Source organism: Vulpes vulpes, chromosome 14, assembly GCF_048418805.1.
Source record: "Vulpes vulpes isolate BD-2025 chromosome 14, VulVul3, whole genome shotgun sequence".
Classification (NCBI taxonomy): domain Eukaryota; kingdom Metazoa; phylum Chordata; class Mammalia; order Carnivora; family Canidae; genus Vulpes; species Vulpes vulpes.
In genome coordinates, this window is record NC_132793.1 from 24,250,018 (window position 1) to 24,269,983 (window position 19,966).

Below are 19,966 nucleotides of genomic sequence, written 5' to 3' on the forward strand. Positions count from 1 at the left end.
CTTAGTTGGTAGTCCATGCAACCCTTGATCTTAGGGTCACGAGGTCAAGCCCCACATTGGGCAAGGAGCCAGCTTAATAAAAAAGATTTACTATAAAGCTTTAGTCATTTCAACAGGGTAGAGTTGGCATAGTTCAATGCATCAAAATAGAGAGTGCAGAAATAACCATGTATTTATGGACACTTAATCTATGATGAAGATGATACTATACATCCTTGGGGGAAGGATGCACTATTCTTTTTTTTTTTTTTAAGATTTTATTTACTTATTCATGAGAGACAGAGAAGCAGAGACATAGGCAGAGGGAGAAGCAGGCTCCTCACAAGGAGCCCAATGCGGGACTTGATCCAAGGACCCTGGGATCACGCCTTGCACCAAAGACAGATGGGACAACTGCTTACCCATGTGGGAAAAAAGTTTTTTTTTTTTTTTTTTAAGATTTATTTATTTACTTATGATAGACAGAGAGAGAGAGAGAGAGAGAAAGGCAGAGACACAGGCAGAGGGAGAAGCAGGCTCCATGCCGGGAGCCCGACATGGGACACGATCCTGGGACTCCAGGATCGCACCCTGGGCCAAAGGCAGGCACCAAACCGCTGAGCCACCCAGGGATCCCCCCCATGTGGGAAAAAAGTGAAAGAGAATTCCTATCTCATACCAACCACATACATAACTGAATCATAAAACTTTGGGAAAACAATCCAGGAGAAATTCTTTATGACCTTGGGATATATAGACTTCTTAAAACAAGACAAAAACTCCCACTAACTCTAAAGGAAAAGATAAATTTGACTACATTAAAACTAAGAATTTCCACTTAAAAAACAGGTTGAGAAGACAAACCACAAACCTGGAGAAGATATCTGCAACACATATGGTTAGTAAAGGACTAGTATTCAGAACATGCAAAGCATTCCTATTAATTGAAAATGAAAAACAAACCACTTATTTTTAAGTGGGAAAGACATGAGTGGAACTTTTACAGAGAAGGGACCAGACAGGATTCATGAGTACATGTGAATAGGTGTGTAACCTCATTAGTAGCCACAGAAATCCAAACTACAACCACAATGAGAGATCATCTCATACTTACCAGGTTGGCAGAAAATAAAAATTCATAACAGGATGTGCTGGCAAGGGGGGTAGAACAAGAATTTTTATCCCAAGTTGGTAGGAATATAGACTGATGCGACCATTTTGGGAAACTGTTTCATATTACCTAGCTAAGCTGCACCTGAGCATAAGTGAACAATGTTCGAGCAGTATTACTTGTAGTAGAAAAAACTGCAACAACTCAATGCCTATCAACAATATCATGAATTAGAGGCGCCTGGGTGGCACAGTCAGTTAAGTGTCTGCCTTTGGCTCAGGTCATGATCCATGGGATTGAGCCCAACATTGGGCTCCCTGCTCAGTGGGGAGTCTGCTTCTCCCTCTCTCTCTGCCTGCCACTCTGCCTAGTTGTGTTCTCTCTCTGTCAAATAAAGTCTAAAAAAATTTAATGAATTAGTAAATTGTGGTATATACATACAATGGATTATACAGAAAATAAAGGAACCATAGCTTACATCATCTACAAGAATGACTCAAAAACAATGTCGAGAGAAAAGCAAGTTGCAGGAAGAATATATACAGTATGACTGCATTTATGCAAAGGCAAAAACCAGTCAAAACTAAACAATTTGCTGTTTAGATATAGTAATATAGGTAGTAAAACCCATTAAGAAATGCAAAGAAAAAAAAAAAAAGAAAAGTAAAGGAATGATTAAGACAAAATTCACTGTAGGGGCAGCCGGGGTGGCTGAGCAGTTTAGCACCGCCTTTGGCGCAGGGCATGATCCTGGAGATCCGGGATCAGCATCGAGTCCCATGTCGGGCTCCCCCATGTAGATCCTGCTTCTCCCTCTGCCTGTGTTTCTGCCTCTCTGTCTCTCATGAATAAATAAATAAAATCTTTAAAAAAAAGACAAAATTCACTGTAGCAATAACTCCCATGGTGGGGAGAAGGGGCATGTGATTGAGAAGAGAAACTGGTGGCTTCTGGCATAAGGCAGTGTTTTAATCCACGGACACATAGATCAATTTGACAGAAATGGTCACAACAGAAGTAAATGGTGAAATGGCAGAGGAAGGAGGAGCAGAGTAAGAGGAAAAAGGAACATCAACCGTTAAAGGCACTAGAGAAAGATGAAGTTGCTAAGGTCAGAGAAGAAACTGAGTGAACAGGAATAAATACTGATAGGAGAGGCAGGAAAGAGAAAGCCAAAGGCATATTTATGTTGCAGGGAGGTGGGAATGCAGGCTGAGGCACATCTGTTGGATTCAGGCCAGGTTCCCTGATGACCTTGGCTGTAGAAATTTCAGCCAAGATCTGGGGGTAGAGGCCACATAGCTGAGAACTGAGTGGGAGGTGAGGAAGTGCAGATCCAGAACAGAACAACTCTGAAAAAGTTTGAGAAGAGAAGGAAGAAAATGGACAGCAGCAGGGGTGGGGGTGGGGGGGTAGGGGGTGGGGGTGAGTGGGCTTGTAGGGAGAGTGGGGGAATGCAGTTGGGGTGGGGGTGGGGCGCCTTCCTTGAGAGATGTTAAAGGGTCTTCAGGTGACCAGTTAAAGCCACACGAAGAGGGTGCTCGGCTGGCTCAGTTGGTTAACCACCTGTCTTTGGCTCAGGTCATGATCCTGGGCTCTTGGGATCAAGCCCCACCTTGGCCTCCCTGCTCAGCATGGAGCCTGCTTCTCCCTCTGTTCCTCAGCCCACTCATGCTCTCTTTTCCTGTCTCAAATAAATAGTCTTAAAATAAAACCCACAAGGAGATATATTTTTACACCCAACAGGTCAACAAAAATCTGTTAGACAAGTGGTCACAGAGATAAGGAAAAACAGGCCCTCTCAGATACTGCTGATGGAAGGGTAAATGGCAAAACTACTTTGGAAAGCAATTTGGCAGTATCTAATCAAGTTACAAATATGTCAGCCTAGAAACGCCTCCTCTGGGCACATTTCTGCCCTAGAGACACTTGCACATGTGCACTAAGAGGCAAGTACAGAAATGCCCATTGCTGCATGTATGCAATAGCGACAGACTGTATATAACCTGCACATCAGCCAATAGAACAGATAAATTACATGGAATGTACACATAAAATACTATCCGGCAGTAAAAGCAAAAATAAATACATTAAAACTACACATGATTCATAGAAATATATTGACAGAAGAAAGCAAGTTTCAGAAGGTTAAGTACAGTATGGTACTATCTATCTATCTATCTATTTATTTATTTATTTTAGTATGGTACTATTTATATAAAGGTCTTAAATATAGGAAGAATTCTATAAAACGTTTAACGATGTAGACATACGTAGTAAAAGTAGTAAAATGCATGAGACTTTACCTAAACTCAGGATAGTGGTTACCTGCGGGGGAGTGTGTAGTATCTGGGATGTGCTAGGTACCTGACATTGCAACTTTATGTATAATCCGTTTGGTAAGTTATCATTTGGCCCATTTTATTAATGAGAAAATTGCGGCTCAGGGAAGTGAACTGGTTAGAATAGCAGTTCCACTCAGTTTTGACTTTGGATTTCCTGGCTGAACGAATGAAAGAGAGGGCCTCAGGTTTGCTCTCAGGCCTCTCCCAGAGCTCCCTTCCAGAACCAGCGTGGACAAAATTGTTTTTTCCCCCCAGCGGGGATCAAAGTCCGTTCCGGCTCCTGCCTCCCGCCCCCTGGCGTTGGGACCCGCCCCCGACCACTCAGCTCCAACGGGGCTCATGAATATGCAAAACAGAGGAAGATACTTAAAGGCGCCGGCGCCTAGTGCAGATCTCTGCCCAGCGCCGCCCTTCCAGTGTCAGGACCTATCCCTGAGGCCGGCTCCCTTCGGTGTCCATCACTCTGTGCGGAAGCGCTGCCAGCATGTCGGACAAACTGCCCTACAAAGTCGGTGAGTTCCAGAAGTGGACCTAGCCAGGTCGACTCGGCTCGCGCCGGGGCTTGTCTGGGAGGCGGCCGCAGGGCCCTCGCGGTGCGCTCCTGGTCCCCTTGAATCTTCAGCTCGGCGCGATCTTGGACGCGCGAGGCAGTTTGGGGGTTGGAGTTCTCACGTCGCAGCGAGCCGGTCGTCTTAGGCGGTGGTGGACTACAAGTCCCGGCCTGCCGTGCGAGGCCCAGTGCAGCGGCGTGGGCTGCGGAGCCGCTAACCCGCGGCGTGTAGCGCACGGAGGCGGCTGGGGTGGGCGGAGAGCGTGCACCTGGCCGCGGCCTGGGACTGTTAGCACCTGCAGGGCCGGGAGGTCAAGATGCTGCGGTCTGGGCCTGGACTGGCCCCTTGGCCAGCTGGGTGGACCCAGACAAGTGCCCAGTCCTGTCTGGGCCTCCTGTAGGGAAGGCGAGGGCGCTGGAGCCGCTAAGGCATGTGAGGAGGAGAGGCCTGAAGAGCGAGCCTGAGGCCAGCGCTAGTCCACTCACAGGGACTTGGGGCTCGTTACTCAATCTCTGGGGTCACTCTCCTGGCCAACAGGGACAGTCGTGCAGAGACTCTCCGAGAAAACTTGCAGTGCTTAGAAAAATCCCTGCTCTCCTATGGATTGAAGTTGATAAAATGACAGTTAATCTTTTTTTTAAGATTTTATTTATTTATTCATGAGAATACACAGGAGAGAGAAAGGCAGAGACACAGGCAGAGGGAGAAGCAGGCTCCATGCAGGGAGCTGGATGTGGGACTCGATCCCGGGACTCCAGGATCACACCCTGAGCCGAAGGCAGGCGCTCAACCGCCCAGCCACCCAGGCGTCGGCACAGTTCATATTTATTGGGCGTATACAATGGGATGGGCACCTCTTCTGAGCTTTATTCTACACTAATTCACTTTATTCTTACGGTTTTTTGGGGAAGAGGCTATTTCTAATTTTATGATGAGTATGCAGAGACACAGGAGTAAAGGTAGTTTGCTCAAGATCTTACAGCTGGGAGATGTTGGAGCAGGATAAGAATGTAGGCCTTGAAGGCCTCTAAGCACACATTTTCACCACTGTGTATAAGTGGACACAGTTGGAGCAAGCTCGATGAACTCTTAGCACAAATCTCTTCGGGCTGCGAGTAGTTTTTATTTTATTTATTCATTCGAAACACACACAGAGAGAGAGGCAGGCTCCGTGCAGGGAGACCGACGTGGGACTTGATCCCGGGTCTCCAGGATCATGCCCTGGGCCAAAGGCAGGTGCTAAACCACTGAGCCACCGGGGCTGCCCTGCTAGTAGTCTTTAAAGTAAATTCAAGACACCATTAAACCTAGAGAAAAGCATTGGTATTTATGGAGTGCTTGCATCGTATTTGGTGATTTGCACGTGTTTACAAAATAATCTTTGGAATTGGACTTTATCCCATTATACAGAGGAAGAAGCTGAGGTACTACTATGAAGTACTTGTAAAGTTTCTGTGGAAATAGTAGCTTATCAAGTAGCTGGAGTAGACGGTTGTCCCTATGAAACTGAAGCTCAGAAAGCTTAAGTCAAGGTCTCATCGGTGGGGGCATATCACATCAGAGATCAGCTGCTCATGATTGAGAGCCTATTTGTGCTGGAAGGGGGAGGGTTGGTGAAAGGGGAAAAGAATAAAGAAATCAAGATTTTGGCTGAAGTAGCTGGTCAAATGGTTTCATTTCCTAAAAAGGGAAGATAGGGGAAGTAAAAGTTTAGGAGGGAGGAGGAGTCCCAAGGGCTCAAACATGACACATAGTAGATCCAGTTGGGCATCCAAGTAGAGATGCTGAGTAGAGAAGATGGATTTTATGAGTCCTAAATTCAGGGGAGAAGTTTGGGCTGGAAATAACGTAGGAATAATTGCCGTAGGGAAGGTATTTCAAGCTGTAACTGGATGAGCTCATCTGGTAAGAGGCGAGATGATGGAAACCCTGAAGGTTTCCAAACATAAGAGTCAGTTGTAGGAAGAGGAGCCAGGAAGGTAGAAAGAAAACCACAGAAGGACAGGCATAGAAGCCAAGAAAAGAGTTTCAGAAGGAGTATATAACTAGTGGGAGCAGTACTTCAAGGAGAAACATGAAGATAGATAATTGACCTTTAGATGTAGGATGAGGCCACTCTTGGGAGACCTTGAGAACAGTTTCAGAGTAGTGAAGTTCCAAAAAAAGTTGAGAGGACATGGGATCAAGCCCCACCTAGTAGAGCTGTTCTTTTGTAACAAAAATGCTTGGTCTATAGCTACAAAGGAGGAGGGTAGTGGATTGCACAGAGGAAATGTGGCGTAGTTCTGAATTCTTCTCAGTGAATTGTCATTAGTTGGTGAGGAGAGGCGTTAGAGGTTTGGACAGAGCAGCAAAAGAGTAAATTTTTTTTTTTTTTTTTTTTTCTGAGAGAGCGTATGCAAGAGAGTGTGAGGTGGGGGACAGAGGGAGAGAGAGTCAAGCAGGCTCCATGCTCAGCATGTAGCCCAATGTGGGGCTCTATCTCACAACCTGAGATCATGACTGAAATCAAGAGTTGGACACATAACTGAGCTATCCAGGCGCCCCAACCTAAGGAGAGTAAATTTACTAAGAAAATGTACAAAGATTGCTTAGTGTCCCATGAGATTTCTGGTCTTGATATGGTTGTGATTTTCCTCCTGCTGGGCTCCCTGGCTTGGGTGCAGTGGAGGATTGGGTTTAACGAGGGTGGGAGTTTTGCCAAGAGGTTTTCAGAGGGAACAGTGGAATCTTAAACTGTGGAAGAAGTTGAGAATAGGAAGGTGGTGTGATGAGGGACTGGAAATTGGTAGGATTAATGCATTAGAGGTTCTGACCTCACCATCCTTGCACTTACTGGAGTTGGGGCTCCAGAGGGAGAGGATTAGAAAGATGGGACATGGCTAGAGTTGGTTGCTTGAAATCAAGATTTCCAAAGAGGTGGATGGGTGGGGGTGAGGTGGGAGGGTGATAGCAATGGGATGTGTGGTGAGGCATTGTGGCAATAGTTCCTCCCTCATTTCTTCTCTGAAATTGTTTAGATGTACAGTAGGAAGCAGACTGACTTAGTTTTATTGTTACTATTAAATTCTCTACAATCCTTTTCCTCTCACCCACCACATCTTTGGATGATTGGCAGGTTCTAAATTTCCCGAGAGATTAAAATCACCAGGAGTCCCAGCCCTCATCCTAGACCTATTGAATCTTTTTTTCTAGGAGAGTTTTACAAGTATGCCTGATGACTCTTACTGTGGAAGTTTGCAACCACTGACTTGGGGAATGGGGCTGGTGTGGGCTGGGAGACAGAAAGGGTGAGATTATTAGAAGACTATGAGATGGCGAGAGAGCTCATTATAGTATTCTTCTTTCCTGTCTGAGAATGTGGGCAAATTTGAGACATTTGGGGTGGTAGAAGCCAAAACATAACTCATTATTGATAGTATCAAAGCCAGAGGGTAGAGATGAGTGTTGTTAGATCCTGCTAACAAACTGCCAAATTGGGCAGTTCCTCCAGGTACAGGCAAGGTGAGCAAGGCAGGTCTCTTTGTGGAAGAACTTGCTTCCTGCAGGCTGGCTGGCTACTGCTTGCTTGCAAAGGGAGAGCTGAACTGAGCATGCCCTTTATTTCTCCCAAATTCACCAATCAGACAAGCCACTCTGGCTTCCTCTAAGGCAGAGAGAGGCCAAGAGTGTTCGTTATACAGGTGAGTTTACTCTGAGTGGAAAGGAACATGAGTAGGGGGAAGCAGGATATTGATGTGGTGAAGGAGATCAAGCAACTGTGTTGAGTCCAATGTGTTTGATATATTTTTTTTTTTTTTAATTTTTATTTATTTATGATAGTCACAGAGAGAGAGAGAGAGAGGCAGAGACATAGGCAGAGGGAGAAGCAGGCTCCATGCACCGGGAGCCTGATGTGGGATTCGATCCCGGGTCTCCAGGATCGCGCCCTGGGCCAAAGGCAAGCGCCAAACCACTGCGCCACCCAGGGATCCCCAACGTGTTTGATATTATTTATGAGTGATGGAGTCACCAAGAATGATGACTTGGAAGATGGAGCGCCAGAAGCCAAAATCTTTTTTTTTTTTTTTTTTTTTTTTTTTTTTTTTTTTTTAGAAGCCAAAATCTTTAAGAAATGAGGTTGGTAGGTGACCAACCTAGGTGATCAGAAAGGGTAGGGTAGTGGGTCTATTTCCAATAGTGGGCGTGCCTGGGTGACTTAATGGTTAAGCATCTGCCTTCAGCTTAGGGTGTGATCCTGGAGTCCCACATCGGGCTCCCTGCATGGGGCCTGCTTCTCCCTCTACCTGTGTCTCTGCCCCTTTCTCTCTCTGTGTCTCTCATGAATAAATAAATAAAATCTTAAAAATAAGGGGGGGTAGTAGGACTTACGTATAAGCTGATAGCTATTTTCAAGGGGGCATTTACCTGTGTTGTAATTTTCACATTCCTGTTGATTCTTTGATTACACGTGTTCTCCCACAAGGCTGTAAGCTGTGGTTAGGCAGGGACAATGTCTGTCTTTTTTGACTGCCCTGGCTCTGTAAATCCTTGTTGAATGAGTGAGAATGGTGGTGCTTTGCGGTTGGTGGGAGGAGACAGCTCACGCAACTCTCATCCATCTTGGCCCTGCAGCTGACATCAGCCTGGCCTCCTGGGGACGCAAGGCCCTGGACATAGCGGAGAATGAGATGCCGGGCCTGATGCGCATGAGGGAGATGTACTCGGCCTCCAAGCCACTGAAGGGTGCCCGCATCGCTGGCTGCCTACACATGACCGTGGAGACAGCTGTCCTCATTGAGACCCTCATAGCCCTGGGTGCTGAGGTGAGGCCTTCAGTATTTTCTGTGGGGGGTGGGGGCAGGGAAGTCCAATGTGGTGCCCCTTTGGCCCAGCAGGGGCTCCAAGCTCATCACAGACAGTGTCCACACCCTTTGTTTTTTTTTTTTTTTAATTTTTATTTATTTATGATAGTCACAGAGAGAGAGAGAGAGGCAGAGACACAGGCAGAGGGAGAAGCAGGCTCCATGCACCGGGAGCCTGACGTGGGATTCGATCCAGGGTCTCCAGGATCGCGCCCTGGGCCAAAGGCAGGCGCCAAACCGCTGCGCCACCCAGGGTTCCCTGTCCACACCCTTTGTGGTAACTATTCTTATGCATATTTTTGACCTGACTAGGACAATAGTTCCTGAGTTCCTTCAGCTCACACCCTTCTGACTGAGGAGCTCGAGGTGGGAAAACCTCAACAAAACCTCAACACTGATGTCCCACTGGATCATCCAAGGACTGGCTCTCACTGGCCCTCCCAGGTTCATGTGCCTGCTATGGACCAATCATGGTGCCAGAAGGATGGTGTACTTTCATTGTTTCAGCTTAGGTTATAAGTACCAATGGCTGGCAGCTCTTCTAACCTCTCTGGGAACTTTGGAGTAAGATGGTTTTCCAAGACAGGGCAGGGAAGAGCAGCTAATACCAACCAACAATCCCACCAATGCTCAGTCCTTGAATGTCTTATTTCAACATTCACACTCAGTGGTCTGATTTTATGGCTTTAAATACTGTCTTTATAACTCCCAAATATGTGTATTAGCCTGGACTTCTCCCTGCAACTCCAGACTTATATATCCAGCAGCTGATGTGTCAGTCAACTCCACGTAGATATCTAATAGACAGCTCAACCTCAACATGTTCAAATTCATGATTTCCTGTTCCCTTCCTCTTTCTGCAGTCTTCCTCATGTAAGTAAATGGAAACATAAGCCTTCCAGCCTTCTCAGCTCAAGAACCTGGGGTCATCCCTGACTCCTTTTCCTCCCTCACCCCGACAGCTAATCCTACAGCAAGTTCTGTCATCTCAACCTGCAGAATATACCCATCATCACCTCCACTGCCACCATTGCATTTCTTTGTCTGAACTCTTACAGCAGCTTCTTGTCTCCTTGCTTCCTTGTGGAGCCCTTTAACCTCCACATCATGTTTAGTACCAGGTGATGTTTTAAAACCTAAATTGGGTTTTGTTAATGCTCTGGCTCCTATCTACTCATCAGTTGTCCCCAGCCTATGGTTGAAGAGCCTGCGAGGCCTCTTCCCCCTCGATCCAGGGCTTTGCTTTATCCCTTTCCAGTGACCCCAGTGCTTCTGAGCTGTCTGTGACCAGTAGCCCTGTCTTGTTTTTTGTTCCAGGTGCAGTGGTCCAGCTGCAACATCTTCTCTACCCAGGACCATGCAGCTGCTGCCATTGCCAAGGCTGGCATTCCAGGTGAGTCCTGTTTGCTGCTGAGGGATATGGGAATACATGATGGAACTCTACTTCTCCTGTTTTCTTCACTGACTCCTACTGTGACAAGTTTTCCCATGGCAGGGGAGAGGAGTCATGGTTGCAGAATTCTAGCCTAATGATTGAAGGAAAGACTTGTTTTGTTCCACTGTCATCTAAAATCCTGTGGAATGCACTTACTGGCCCATCTCAAGTCCTGTAAACAGGAAAGGTGGGATCTTATGATTGGAAGCCATATGATGTGGAGGAAAGGAAGTTCCTTAAAGGAAGAATGTAGGTCTATTTCCAAAAGAATCAGGGAGAGATATGGGCAGAAAAAGAGCCTCAGAGGTCCATTGCCCTAGGGTCTGATAGTCTGGGGGGCTGAGACTTTATCACAAGCTGCTGAAGAAACAGGCACCGTCTGCTGGGACTTGAGGAGGAGAGTGGTTAGCTCTGAATGTGATTATTATTATTATTTTTTTTAAATTTTTTATTTATTTATGATAGTCACAGAGAGAGAGAGAGAGGCAGAGACACAGGCGGAGGGAGAAGCAGGCTCCATTCACCGGGAACCTGATGTGGGACTCGATCCCGGGTCTCCAGGATCGCGCCCTGGGCCAAAGGCAGGCGCCAAACCCAGGGATCCCTCTGATGGTGATTAAATAGGACATTCCTGGGGATCCCTGGGTGGCTCAGTGGTTTGGCGTCTGCCTTTGGCCCAGGGTGTGATCCTGGAGTCCTGGGATCGAGTCCCACGTCGGGCTTCCTGAATGGAGACTGCTTCTCCCTCTGTCTGTGTCTCTCCTTCTCTCTCTCTGTGTCTCTCATGAATAAATAAATAAAATCTTAAAAAAATAAAATAAATAGGACATTCCTTCTAACCAGCCATAGGTGGAGGGAATGGGTTGGGGAGGACCCTTCCAGAGTTTGGAAGGGCTCAGACAGGTCCCCTACTCCTCAGCCTTGTTTGACTCCATGACCCTTTTCTGGGAAAGGCCTTGTTTACAAGACCACTGTCTGCTATAGTTTGGGGGAGGAGGCAGCTGCTGGGCCTGCTTGGTCAGTTACATTTGCTCACAGGAGATTCATGGAAGCCCCCCCCCCCCCCCCCCCCCCCCCCCGGTCAGTGTCCCAGTCTGGGCTGGCAGTCAGTCCTGGATTCTGGTGGCTGTTCTGGAATGCCCATGCTGAGTGACAGGGCACATCTTAGCCCCTCTCTGGGCATCTGTAAATGATGATGATGGTAAATGCCTACCTCAGAGTGTTACTGTCAGGAAAAAACGATGGAGCATGAGGCAGTCAGAATAATTTTTTGGTCAGACAGTCTGGGACAACCCACCACAGAGACTGCTGGGCCCTCAAGTCCTTCAGTGCAAAATTAATCTTGGACTTTGGCTGCTGGTCCACCTGAGTGTGGCTCACTGATCCTGTAGCACCTTCATCCCAGCAGTAGGCATCATGGGTGGGAGCCCTGGTCATTAGGTTGATGTCCTAGTCTTTGGGGCCCAGACAGAAGGGAGTAGGGAAGGAAATAATTATTTCCAGATAACTATATCTGGGGGGCCGTACTCTGCCTTAATCTGTAGAGATGAAGAAACTGAGGCTCACAGAGGGGAAGTGATTTGCTCAAAGTCACACAGCTGGTGAATGTAGAACCAGGATTTGTACTCAGATCTGGTTCCAAGTTCTGTTCTTTTCACTGCCTGAATCTTCTAGGGATGGGAATTTGGTAGGAGATTGTATTGGCTATGCTCAGGTGGTTCCCTGGAGCAGGCACCAGTGGGGAGGGCCAGGCTCTGATGTGCTGTGCCACTCCACCTCCAGTGTATGCCTGGAAGGGTGAAACGGATGAGGAGTACCTGTGGTGCATTGAGCAGACACTGTACTTTAAGGACGGACCCCTCAACATGATTCTGGATGACGGAGGTGACCTTACCAATCTCATCCACACCAAGTACCCACAGCTCCTATCAGGTAGGTAAGTGGGGTAGGTGTGGGGCAAGGTGTTCTAGATGGGGCCTGCTTGCCCATGTGAAAGCAGCAGCCTGGCAAGAGTCCACTGCCTCGTGCAGCAGATTCTGTGGAAGATGGGAGGATGGCAGTTTCCCACAGACATGTTGGGGCCTGGACTCCAGATTTCTGATGATGTGGGGCTGAGGTTGTGGTGGGGAGGCCTGGGTAAGGTCTGGTTTGAGGGCAAGCATAAGGCCAGGGCTGGGATTAGCTTTGTTAAATCTGGGTGGGGAGGAATGTAGAGGGAGTACTGAGTACAAAGGCCCTGAGGCAGGAAAAGACGGACTATTCAGGAAACTGAAAGGAAGCCAGTTTGTCAGCTTCTTTCACGGGGGAGAATTGCAGGGTGTGGCTGGAGCCCTAATGAAGGGCAGATGTGTGAGGACTTAACAGGCTAGAGAGATTTTGGCTTGATCCTGAGAGCAAAGAGAAATAATTGGATGATACTAAAAAGATTTCTCTGGGGGCACCTGCGTGGCTCAGTGGTTGAGCATCTGTCTTTGGCTCAGGTCGTGATCCCTCGGTCCTGGGATCAAGTCCTGCATCAGGCTCCTCAAGGGAACCCATGTCTCTGACTCTCTATATGTGTCTCTCATGAATAAAATCTAAAAAAAGATTTCTCTGAAAATATATACACATTAAAAATGGCTGCTGGCTCCTGTGTAGAAGATGGGTCGTGCTGGGCACTGCCACTAGAGCAGTGGCAGCAGGCATGAAGAGCTTGAGATTGCTGGTGAGAGAGCACCAGCTCCAGCTTAAGCTGGAGAGCTTAGGCCTGGTGATGGTGGTGACTCCTCTTGCATGCTGGCCTGGAGGATCAGGTGACTAGTATCAGTCACAGAGATGGAACCCAGAAAGAGGAGCAGCTTTCAGGGGCAAAGATAAGGAATTTGGATGAGTTGAGGTGTGGGCTCTCTGAGGCTCTTGGGGTCTCATGCCAGAGGCACTGCCTTTTTCCCCTTGGGCAGCCCCTTAGGCTCATCCCCTTCTCTCTTGTCCAGGCATCCGAGGCATTTCTGAAGAGACCACAACAGGGGTTCATAATCTATACAAGATGATGGCCAACGGGAAGCTGAAGGTGCCTGCCATCAATGTGAATGACTCTGTCACCAAAGTGAGTCTGGGGGCAGTGCCATGTTCAGCTGTTCATTCCCAGTGCTCAGGAGTAGGCCTCTGAAGAAGGGCCCCTGGGAAGGCTGTAGGCTAGAGACTTGAAGCCCTCATTTGAGGGGTGGTGGTGGGGGTGGGTAAGGGGTAATAAGCGACTGAGGGTAATAAGTAGATTAAAGAGGAAAAGAACTCTACGGTGAGTTTTAGAGCTGGGCACCAAGAGCTTTAAAAATGAAGCAGGTTTTAGGCAATCCCTCTTAGCAGTTAATCCTTAGGAAGCCTTCTAGACTGGCATAGAAAGGCTAGGGAGAAGGTTTTGGGCTGATTCAGAGCAAGGGGCATATGAGCACATTAGCTGGTAGGGAGAAGTCACAGGAGCTGATTAGGCCAAGATGCTGAGAGTAGTTTCTGAGGCCCCAGGGCCTTGCCTGCCCCCATCACCCTTTTGCCCCTCTTCTTTCAGAGCAAGTTTGACAACCTGTATGGCTGCCGGGAGTCTCTTATAGATGGCATCAAGCGGGCTACGGATGTGATGATTGCAGGCAAGGTGGCAGTGGTAGCAGGCTATGGCGATGTGGGCAAAGGTTGTGCCCAGGCCCTGCGGGGTTTTGGGGCTCGCGTCATCATCACGGAGATCGACCCCATCAATGCACTGCAGGCTGCCATGGAGGGTATGATAGGGCGAGGGTTGTCTGTCAGCCACTGGGGCCAGAGGAGGGGCAGGGCCACCCTGGATGACCTGTGGACACCATCTCTGCACAGGCTATGAGGTGACCACTATGGATGAGGCCTGTCAGGAAGGCAATATATTTGTCACCACCACAGGCTGTGTTGACATCATCCTTGGCCGGTAGGTGCCAGGTTGGGGGTTGCAGGGAACAAGGAAGGGGTTAGGCTTGGGTCGCTCTTTGTCCCTAACCGTTTTCCATGGGTTGGCGCTCCCCAACAGGCACTTTGAACAGATGAAAGATGATGCCATTGTGTGTAACATCGGACACTTTGACGTGGAGATTGACGTCAAATGGCTGAATGAAAATGCTGTAGAGAAAGTGAACATCAAGCCCCAGGTGAGTAGGCCCAGCAGCGTGGGCAGATGGAAGACAGCAGGGGACATGTTTGTGGACTGATCACCACGGAGGGTAGATGAGCAGGCTCTGGCAACCTGGGCAGTGAGATGGGAGGGAGGAAGGCCTGGTTTTAAGGCCTCTTAAGTCAAAATCTTAGAATGACATCAGGACATCTCCATTTTTTTTTTTTAAAGCTCTCAAGATGATTCTGTTGTGCAGCTTAGGTTGAGTACCACTCCATTCAATTTTTACTAAGCATGATGATTTGAGAATATGGGATTTGTCCTCAAAATGTCCTCCAGGCTCAAATTGCAGCAACTTAACCCTTTAGACTTCAGTTTCTCTATCTGTGAAATGAGGATAATAATAGTACATAAATCATAGGGTTGTTATTAGAATCAAATGTGATAATTATATGTATATATATAATTGTGTATGCTCTTAGCCCAGGGCACATGGCAATAATAATATTAGCTAATACTTATGAGTACTTAGTATTTATCTGCCAAACCATGTGTCAAGTGCTTGACACATGTCCACTCATTAAATTCTCACAGCAGACCCATGAGGTTTGTAGCTCAGAGCTGCTAAATAAATACTGGCTCCTACTAATTTTGAGTGCCAGGCGCAATGCTGGAGGTTGTTCTAAGATGGTCTAGGCCCTTCACAGACAGTATTGGAGGGAGGAACTGCTGGACAAGAGGGTAGGATGAGGCAGGAACAGTGCCCTGCCAACCCTCATTATTGCTCTGCTCAATTGCAGGTTGACCGCTACCGGCTGAAAAATGGGCGCCGTATCATCCTGTTGGCTGAGGGCCGGCTGGTCAACCTGGGCTGTGCCATGGGCCATCCCAGCTTTGTGATGAGCAACTCATTCACCAATCAAGTGCTGGCACAGATAGAATTGTGGACCCACCCAGACAAGTACTCTGTTGGGGTTCACTTCCTGCCCAAAAAGGTAGGTTTATCTCTATCCTCTTAGGGGTCCTCACAGGGTCCTCCATAGGCAGAAACATTCCATCTAACAGAGGAGGAAATGGAGGCCCAAAAGCAGGGAATGACTCCCAGAGAGTGGTTGTTGTCATCTGAAGGCTTGACTGGCTGAAAGATTCACTTCATGTTGGTGTTGGCTGTTGGCAGGTCTCAATTTCTCACCATGTGGGTCCGTCTCCATAGGATTGCTTAAATGTCCAGACGAGATGGCAGCTGGCCTTCCCCTAGAATGAGTGATCCAGAGTAGAGCAAAGGAGGAAGCTGCAAGCGCCTTTTAGGACCTAGTCTCCAAGTCCCACAACATCATTTCTGCTTTATTCTATTCATTAGAATGAGTTACTCAAAGATAAGGAATAGGCTCTCCCTCTTAAAGGAAAGGGTGTTAAGAATCTATGGACAAGGGGACCTGGGTGGCCCAGTGAGTTAAGTGTCTGCCTTCAGCTCAGGTCATGATCCCAGAGTCCTGGGACTGAGCCCCACATAGGGCTCCCTGCTCAGCGAGGAGCCTGCTTTTCCTTCTCCCTCTGCCATTACCCCTTCTGTGCTCTCTGGCTCTCTCTATCTCTCTGTCAAATAAATAAGTAAAATCTTAAAAAAAAAAAAAAAAAAAAAAGAATTTTGGACAAAGACTTTTAAGGATATATTTTAAAACTATCACAACCATTTTAATCTAAAAAGGAACTCTTGGCTATATAACATAGAACTCTAAGAGTCAGACAATGGACCTAAAGATTCATCTTTCTATGTCTTGATTATTTTCTTCTTTATATTCATTTCACTTATCAAATAGACTTGCCACTTATGAGCTGAGACGGATACCTTCCCTGTTTAAGATTCCCTCCCTGACAGCACCTGGGTGGCTCAGTCAGTTAAGTGTGTGCCTTCGGCTCAGGTCATGATCCCAGGGTCCTGGGATTGAGCCCCATATCAGGCTACCTGCTCAGTAAGGAGCCTGCTTCTCCCTCTCCCCAGTGCTTGTGCTCTCTCTTGCTCTCTCTCTCTCAAATAAATAAAATCTGGGATCCCTGGGTGGCGCAGCGGTTTAGCGCCTGCCTTTGGCCCAGGGCACGATCCTGGAGACCCGGGATCGAATCCCACATCGGGCTCCTGGTGTATGGAGCCTGCTTCTCCCTCTCCCTGTGTCTCTGCCTCTCTCTCTCTCTCTCTGTGTGACTATCATAAATAAATAAAAATAAATAAATAAACAAACAAATAAATAAATAAATAAATAAATAAATAAATAAATAAAATCTTAAAAAGAAAAATAAAAAAGATTCCCTCCCTTTTAGGAATTGAAGAGTCCCTGTCTCTTACCTGTCATAGAAAATATGTTCTATCCTTGGTTAAATTCCAGAGAAGCTTTTGGCTAGTTGCATGGATTGGTGGAGAGTGAGGAAGGAATCTAGTTGATGGTTTCATTGGGGCTACTTTGGGGGGTGGGTATGATGCATGGTTCCCTCTTGAAAAAGGGAAGCTAGGCAGCCAAAAACAACACATCCACTGAAGCTGACTATGAGGATAGAATGAGGTAAGATGTAACACATGACAGATACTCCAACAGAATAATTCTTGTCTGTATTGGTAGCTGGATGCAGGTAAGGGGTCCCAGAGCATGGCATTGATTCTGGGTCTTCCTGTGTTTTTCTCCAGCTGGATGAAGCAGTGGCTGAAGCTCACCTGGGTAAGCTGAATGTGAAGCTGACCAAGCTGACTGAGAAGCAGGCCCAGTACCTGGGCTTGTCCCGTGATGGCCCCTTCAAGCCCGATCATTACCGCTACTGAGAACCAGGCTTATTGTTTGCCTTCTAACTGCTGGCCTTGCTGGGGTCCCACCTCTCTTCCCCAAGAGCAAATGGCACCAACTTTGAGATAGGTTTGTTAATGTCCCCCACTGACTCCCCAGTGCTGGTCACTTAGTCTTTGGCCTTTGCTGCATCCTTCATACTGTTCTAGGTGTGGCAGAGGGAATGGAGAAGCCCCTTCTCAAGCCCTGGTCATAATAGAAGTACATAGGAGAAACCCACAAGGAACCCTGAGCTCAGGGGTTTTGGAACTGCTCACTCAGTCAGTTCTTACTTAGTTCGGAAGTCAGCAGTGGTGGTCACAAAGCCCATACACTTTACCATCTAGGCCCTCACTTGGCCTATGAACTTTCTACCCATGTTCTTAGTTACTGGTTCACTGGTCCCTCAGCCCATGACAGATGAGAATGAATGATATCAAAAGGAAGGGAGGAACTTCTGCGAGTTTGAATACCCCAGAGAGCCCGGCTTAGTGCTGGGCATTCTTTTGAAGAGGTTTCACAGAACAATGAGGTTAGTACTTTCAGTTTCTATTTTACAGAGGTTAGAATAGACTGTTAAGGGACAGCCAGAAAGGACAAGAGAAGTGACAGCCTGAGGTTGAGAAGGGCCAGAGAATCATAAAAGCAGATATAGATCTGGCCACCTCTTTGTAACATGATGGTTCTTATCACAACCCTGGATCAAAAAGATTAGTTTGGTTTATAATGTTTAATTGTTTATAATGTTCAAAGAGAGTGGGAAGGAGGGTAAATAAAAATTTTGGTGCCTAAAAAATTTTGAGCCTTTATTAAATAGATAATCCACAGCCAATAATATATGGCATGAATAAGAAGTAATAGTTGTGTGCTGATGAAAACAAAGGGTTGTCTGCAGTGTGGGCTGATAAAGGCTGCAGGCACAGCCTTGGGTTGGAAGAACGGGTAAAGTGAGAGAATTCTATCTTTTCAGTTATGTCTCTTGTAAACAGCCTATTTTTTAACCTCATCTAAGACTATCATTTAATAGGTGAATTTAGCCCATTATATTCATTATAATCCCTATTCATATTTTTTCCTCTACCTTATATTTTGTGTGTTTCAATTCATATTTTATTTTTCTCCCCCTTTACACTTTGGGTTGATCCAGTGCTCCTCGGGGAAGTATTTATTGAGCATCTGCTGGATGCTAGGTGCTTTGTAGTTGATTTTCTTTATTCTCACAATAAGCTTAGTCATGTTACCCTAATTTTATACATGAGAATGGAGGCTCATAAAGATTAAATGTCTTTCCTAAAGTCCCACATTTATCAGAGGCCACTTAGAGGAAATTGAGCTCCCTCCTATTTGCCTAAATGGTCATATATTGAACTCTGTGCTGGTCTTAGAAATCAAGAACCCACTTGGGAAGGGTAACTGGAGACTATTCTAAGGGTCATCCACTGAATGGAGGGCCTGATGGGGATATTGGGATGTTTGAGATCCCTTCTGGGATCTCAAGCTAGGGGGAGAATGCATTCACAAAACAGCTTTGCCATCTCCTGGCATTTCTTTTTCTGTGCCCAACTTTAGAGGTAAGTCCCGGGCAGCAGCAGGAGAAAGGCAGCAGGGAAAACGTGATGCCTGAAGTAAATTTTAAAAGAACTGATGATTTTTAACGAGAAGAATTGAAGGCCAGGGCATTCCAGGCAGAATGGCTTAAGCAAGAGTGAGTTGAGGGGATGAGGTAGGAAAGGGTTATTTGACTATAGTTTAGGAGGAGCTATGAGGTAAAGGGCTCAAAAGGTGGCCTGGGGGACAGGAAGGATAGGCTTTGAACTCTAAGATTAGATTTCTGGTTTTAATCCATGAGTTGCACAGACTCCTGAAACTGAAATGTCCCTGCTTGACTGAGCATTCCACAAATGTGGTTTGTTCATTTTTATATTCTCCGTCTCTGGCTATCAGGTAGTATTATTCCCATGTTACTAATGAGGACAGAGGTTCAGAGAGGCCAAATGTCCTGACTCAAGATCATACAATATGTTACAGGCATATATGATATGATTCCACTGTAAATAATTTTACAAATTTTGGTACTTCAACAATTACCAGTAACGTGATGTAGGACCCACTTCTCAACTGATTGTGACACCAATGGTCAAACAGAAAGATCTATTTCCATACCCACCGCTATTTTCTTGCATACCTAATTGTGTATCAGGCATTTTGGTAAGAAAGTGCTTATTTATTTCTCATGATAACTTTGTAGGGAGTTGAATTCATATTTTACAGATCAGGAAACCAGCTCTGAGAGGGGCCAGAGTGAGCTGGCTTTTGTACTGGTAGGATTCGGAATCCCAATCCAAGCCCTGTGTCCACCCACAAGCCCAGGTTTAGGACTTCCCAACATGTGGCTCGATAACTCTGGAACTGTAATATAGGTCCCCGAAAGGCAAGACTTCTTCCAGAGAATGCTGTCCACAGCACCACTTCAGCAACTCTACCATGGTGGTCTTTGGGACAATGACTTCTTGGTGGAAAAGAGGGACAGGCTCATCTGTTCATCTGAGCCAGAGAGGTTAGATACCTTAGCTCATATAGCAGTCATGCCGCTCCCTCCAAGAGGCCCCTGCCTGTTTGTAAGCATACTCCTTTCAAGTCTGCCTCCTCCCAGACATAGGAAATACCTATCTAGATGTTCCCTCCCATGAGATCCCATGCAGTGCCCCCTCTCCACTCCCAGAGTTCTGGTTTCTGTTATCCAGGCCTTTTTTATTTTCCACCTTTCCTCTTTGGAA

At 46.7% G+C, this 19,966-nt stretch overlaps 1 protein-coding gene across 1 annotated transcript; it reads left to right on the forward strand.

Moving 5' to 3' along the window:
• The first annotated feature begins 3,690 nt into the window (after positions 1 to 3,690).
• AHCY (adenosylhomocysteinase) lies at positions 3,691 to 17,985 on the forward strand. The gene is made up of 10 exons (XM_026009869.2): positions 3,691 to 3,947; positions 8,601 to 8,791; positions 10,148 to 10,223; positions 12,048 to 12,197; positions 13,238 to 13,350; positions 13,810 to 14,017; positions 14,109 to 14,196; positions 14,296 to 14,413; positions 15,177 to 15,371; positions 17,057 to 17,985. Exons 1-10 carry the CDS (start codon positions 3,920 to 3,922, stop codon positions 17,186 to 17,188), a joined length of 1,299 nt encoding a protein of 432 aa, XP_025865654.1. The 5' UTR covers positions 3,691 to 3,919; the 3' UTR covers positions 17,189 to 17,985.
• The last annotated feature ends 1,981 nt before the right edge of the window (positions 17,986 to 19,966 follow it).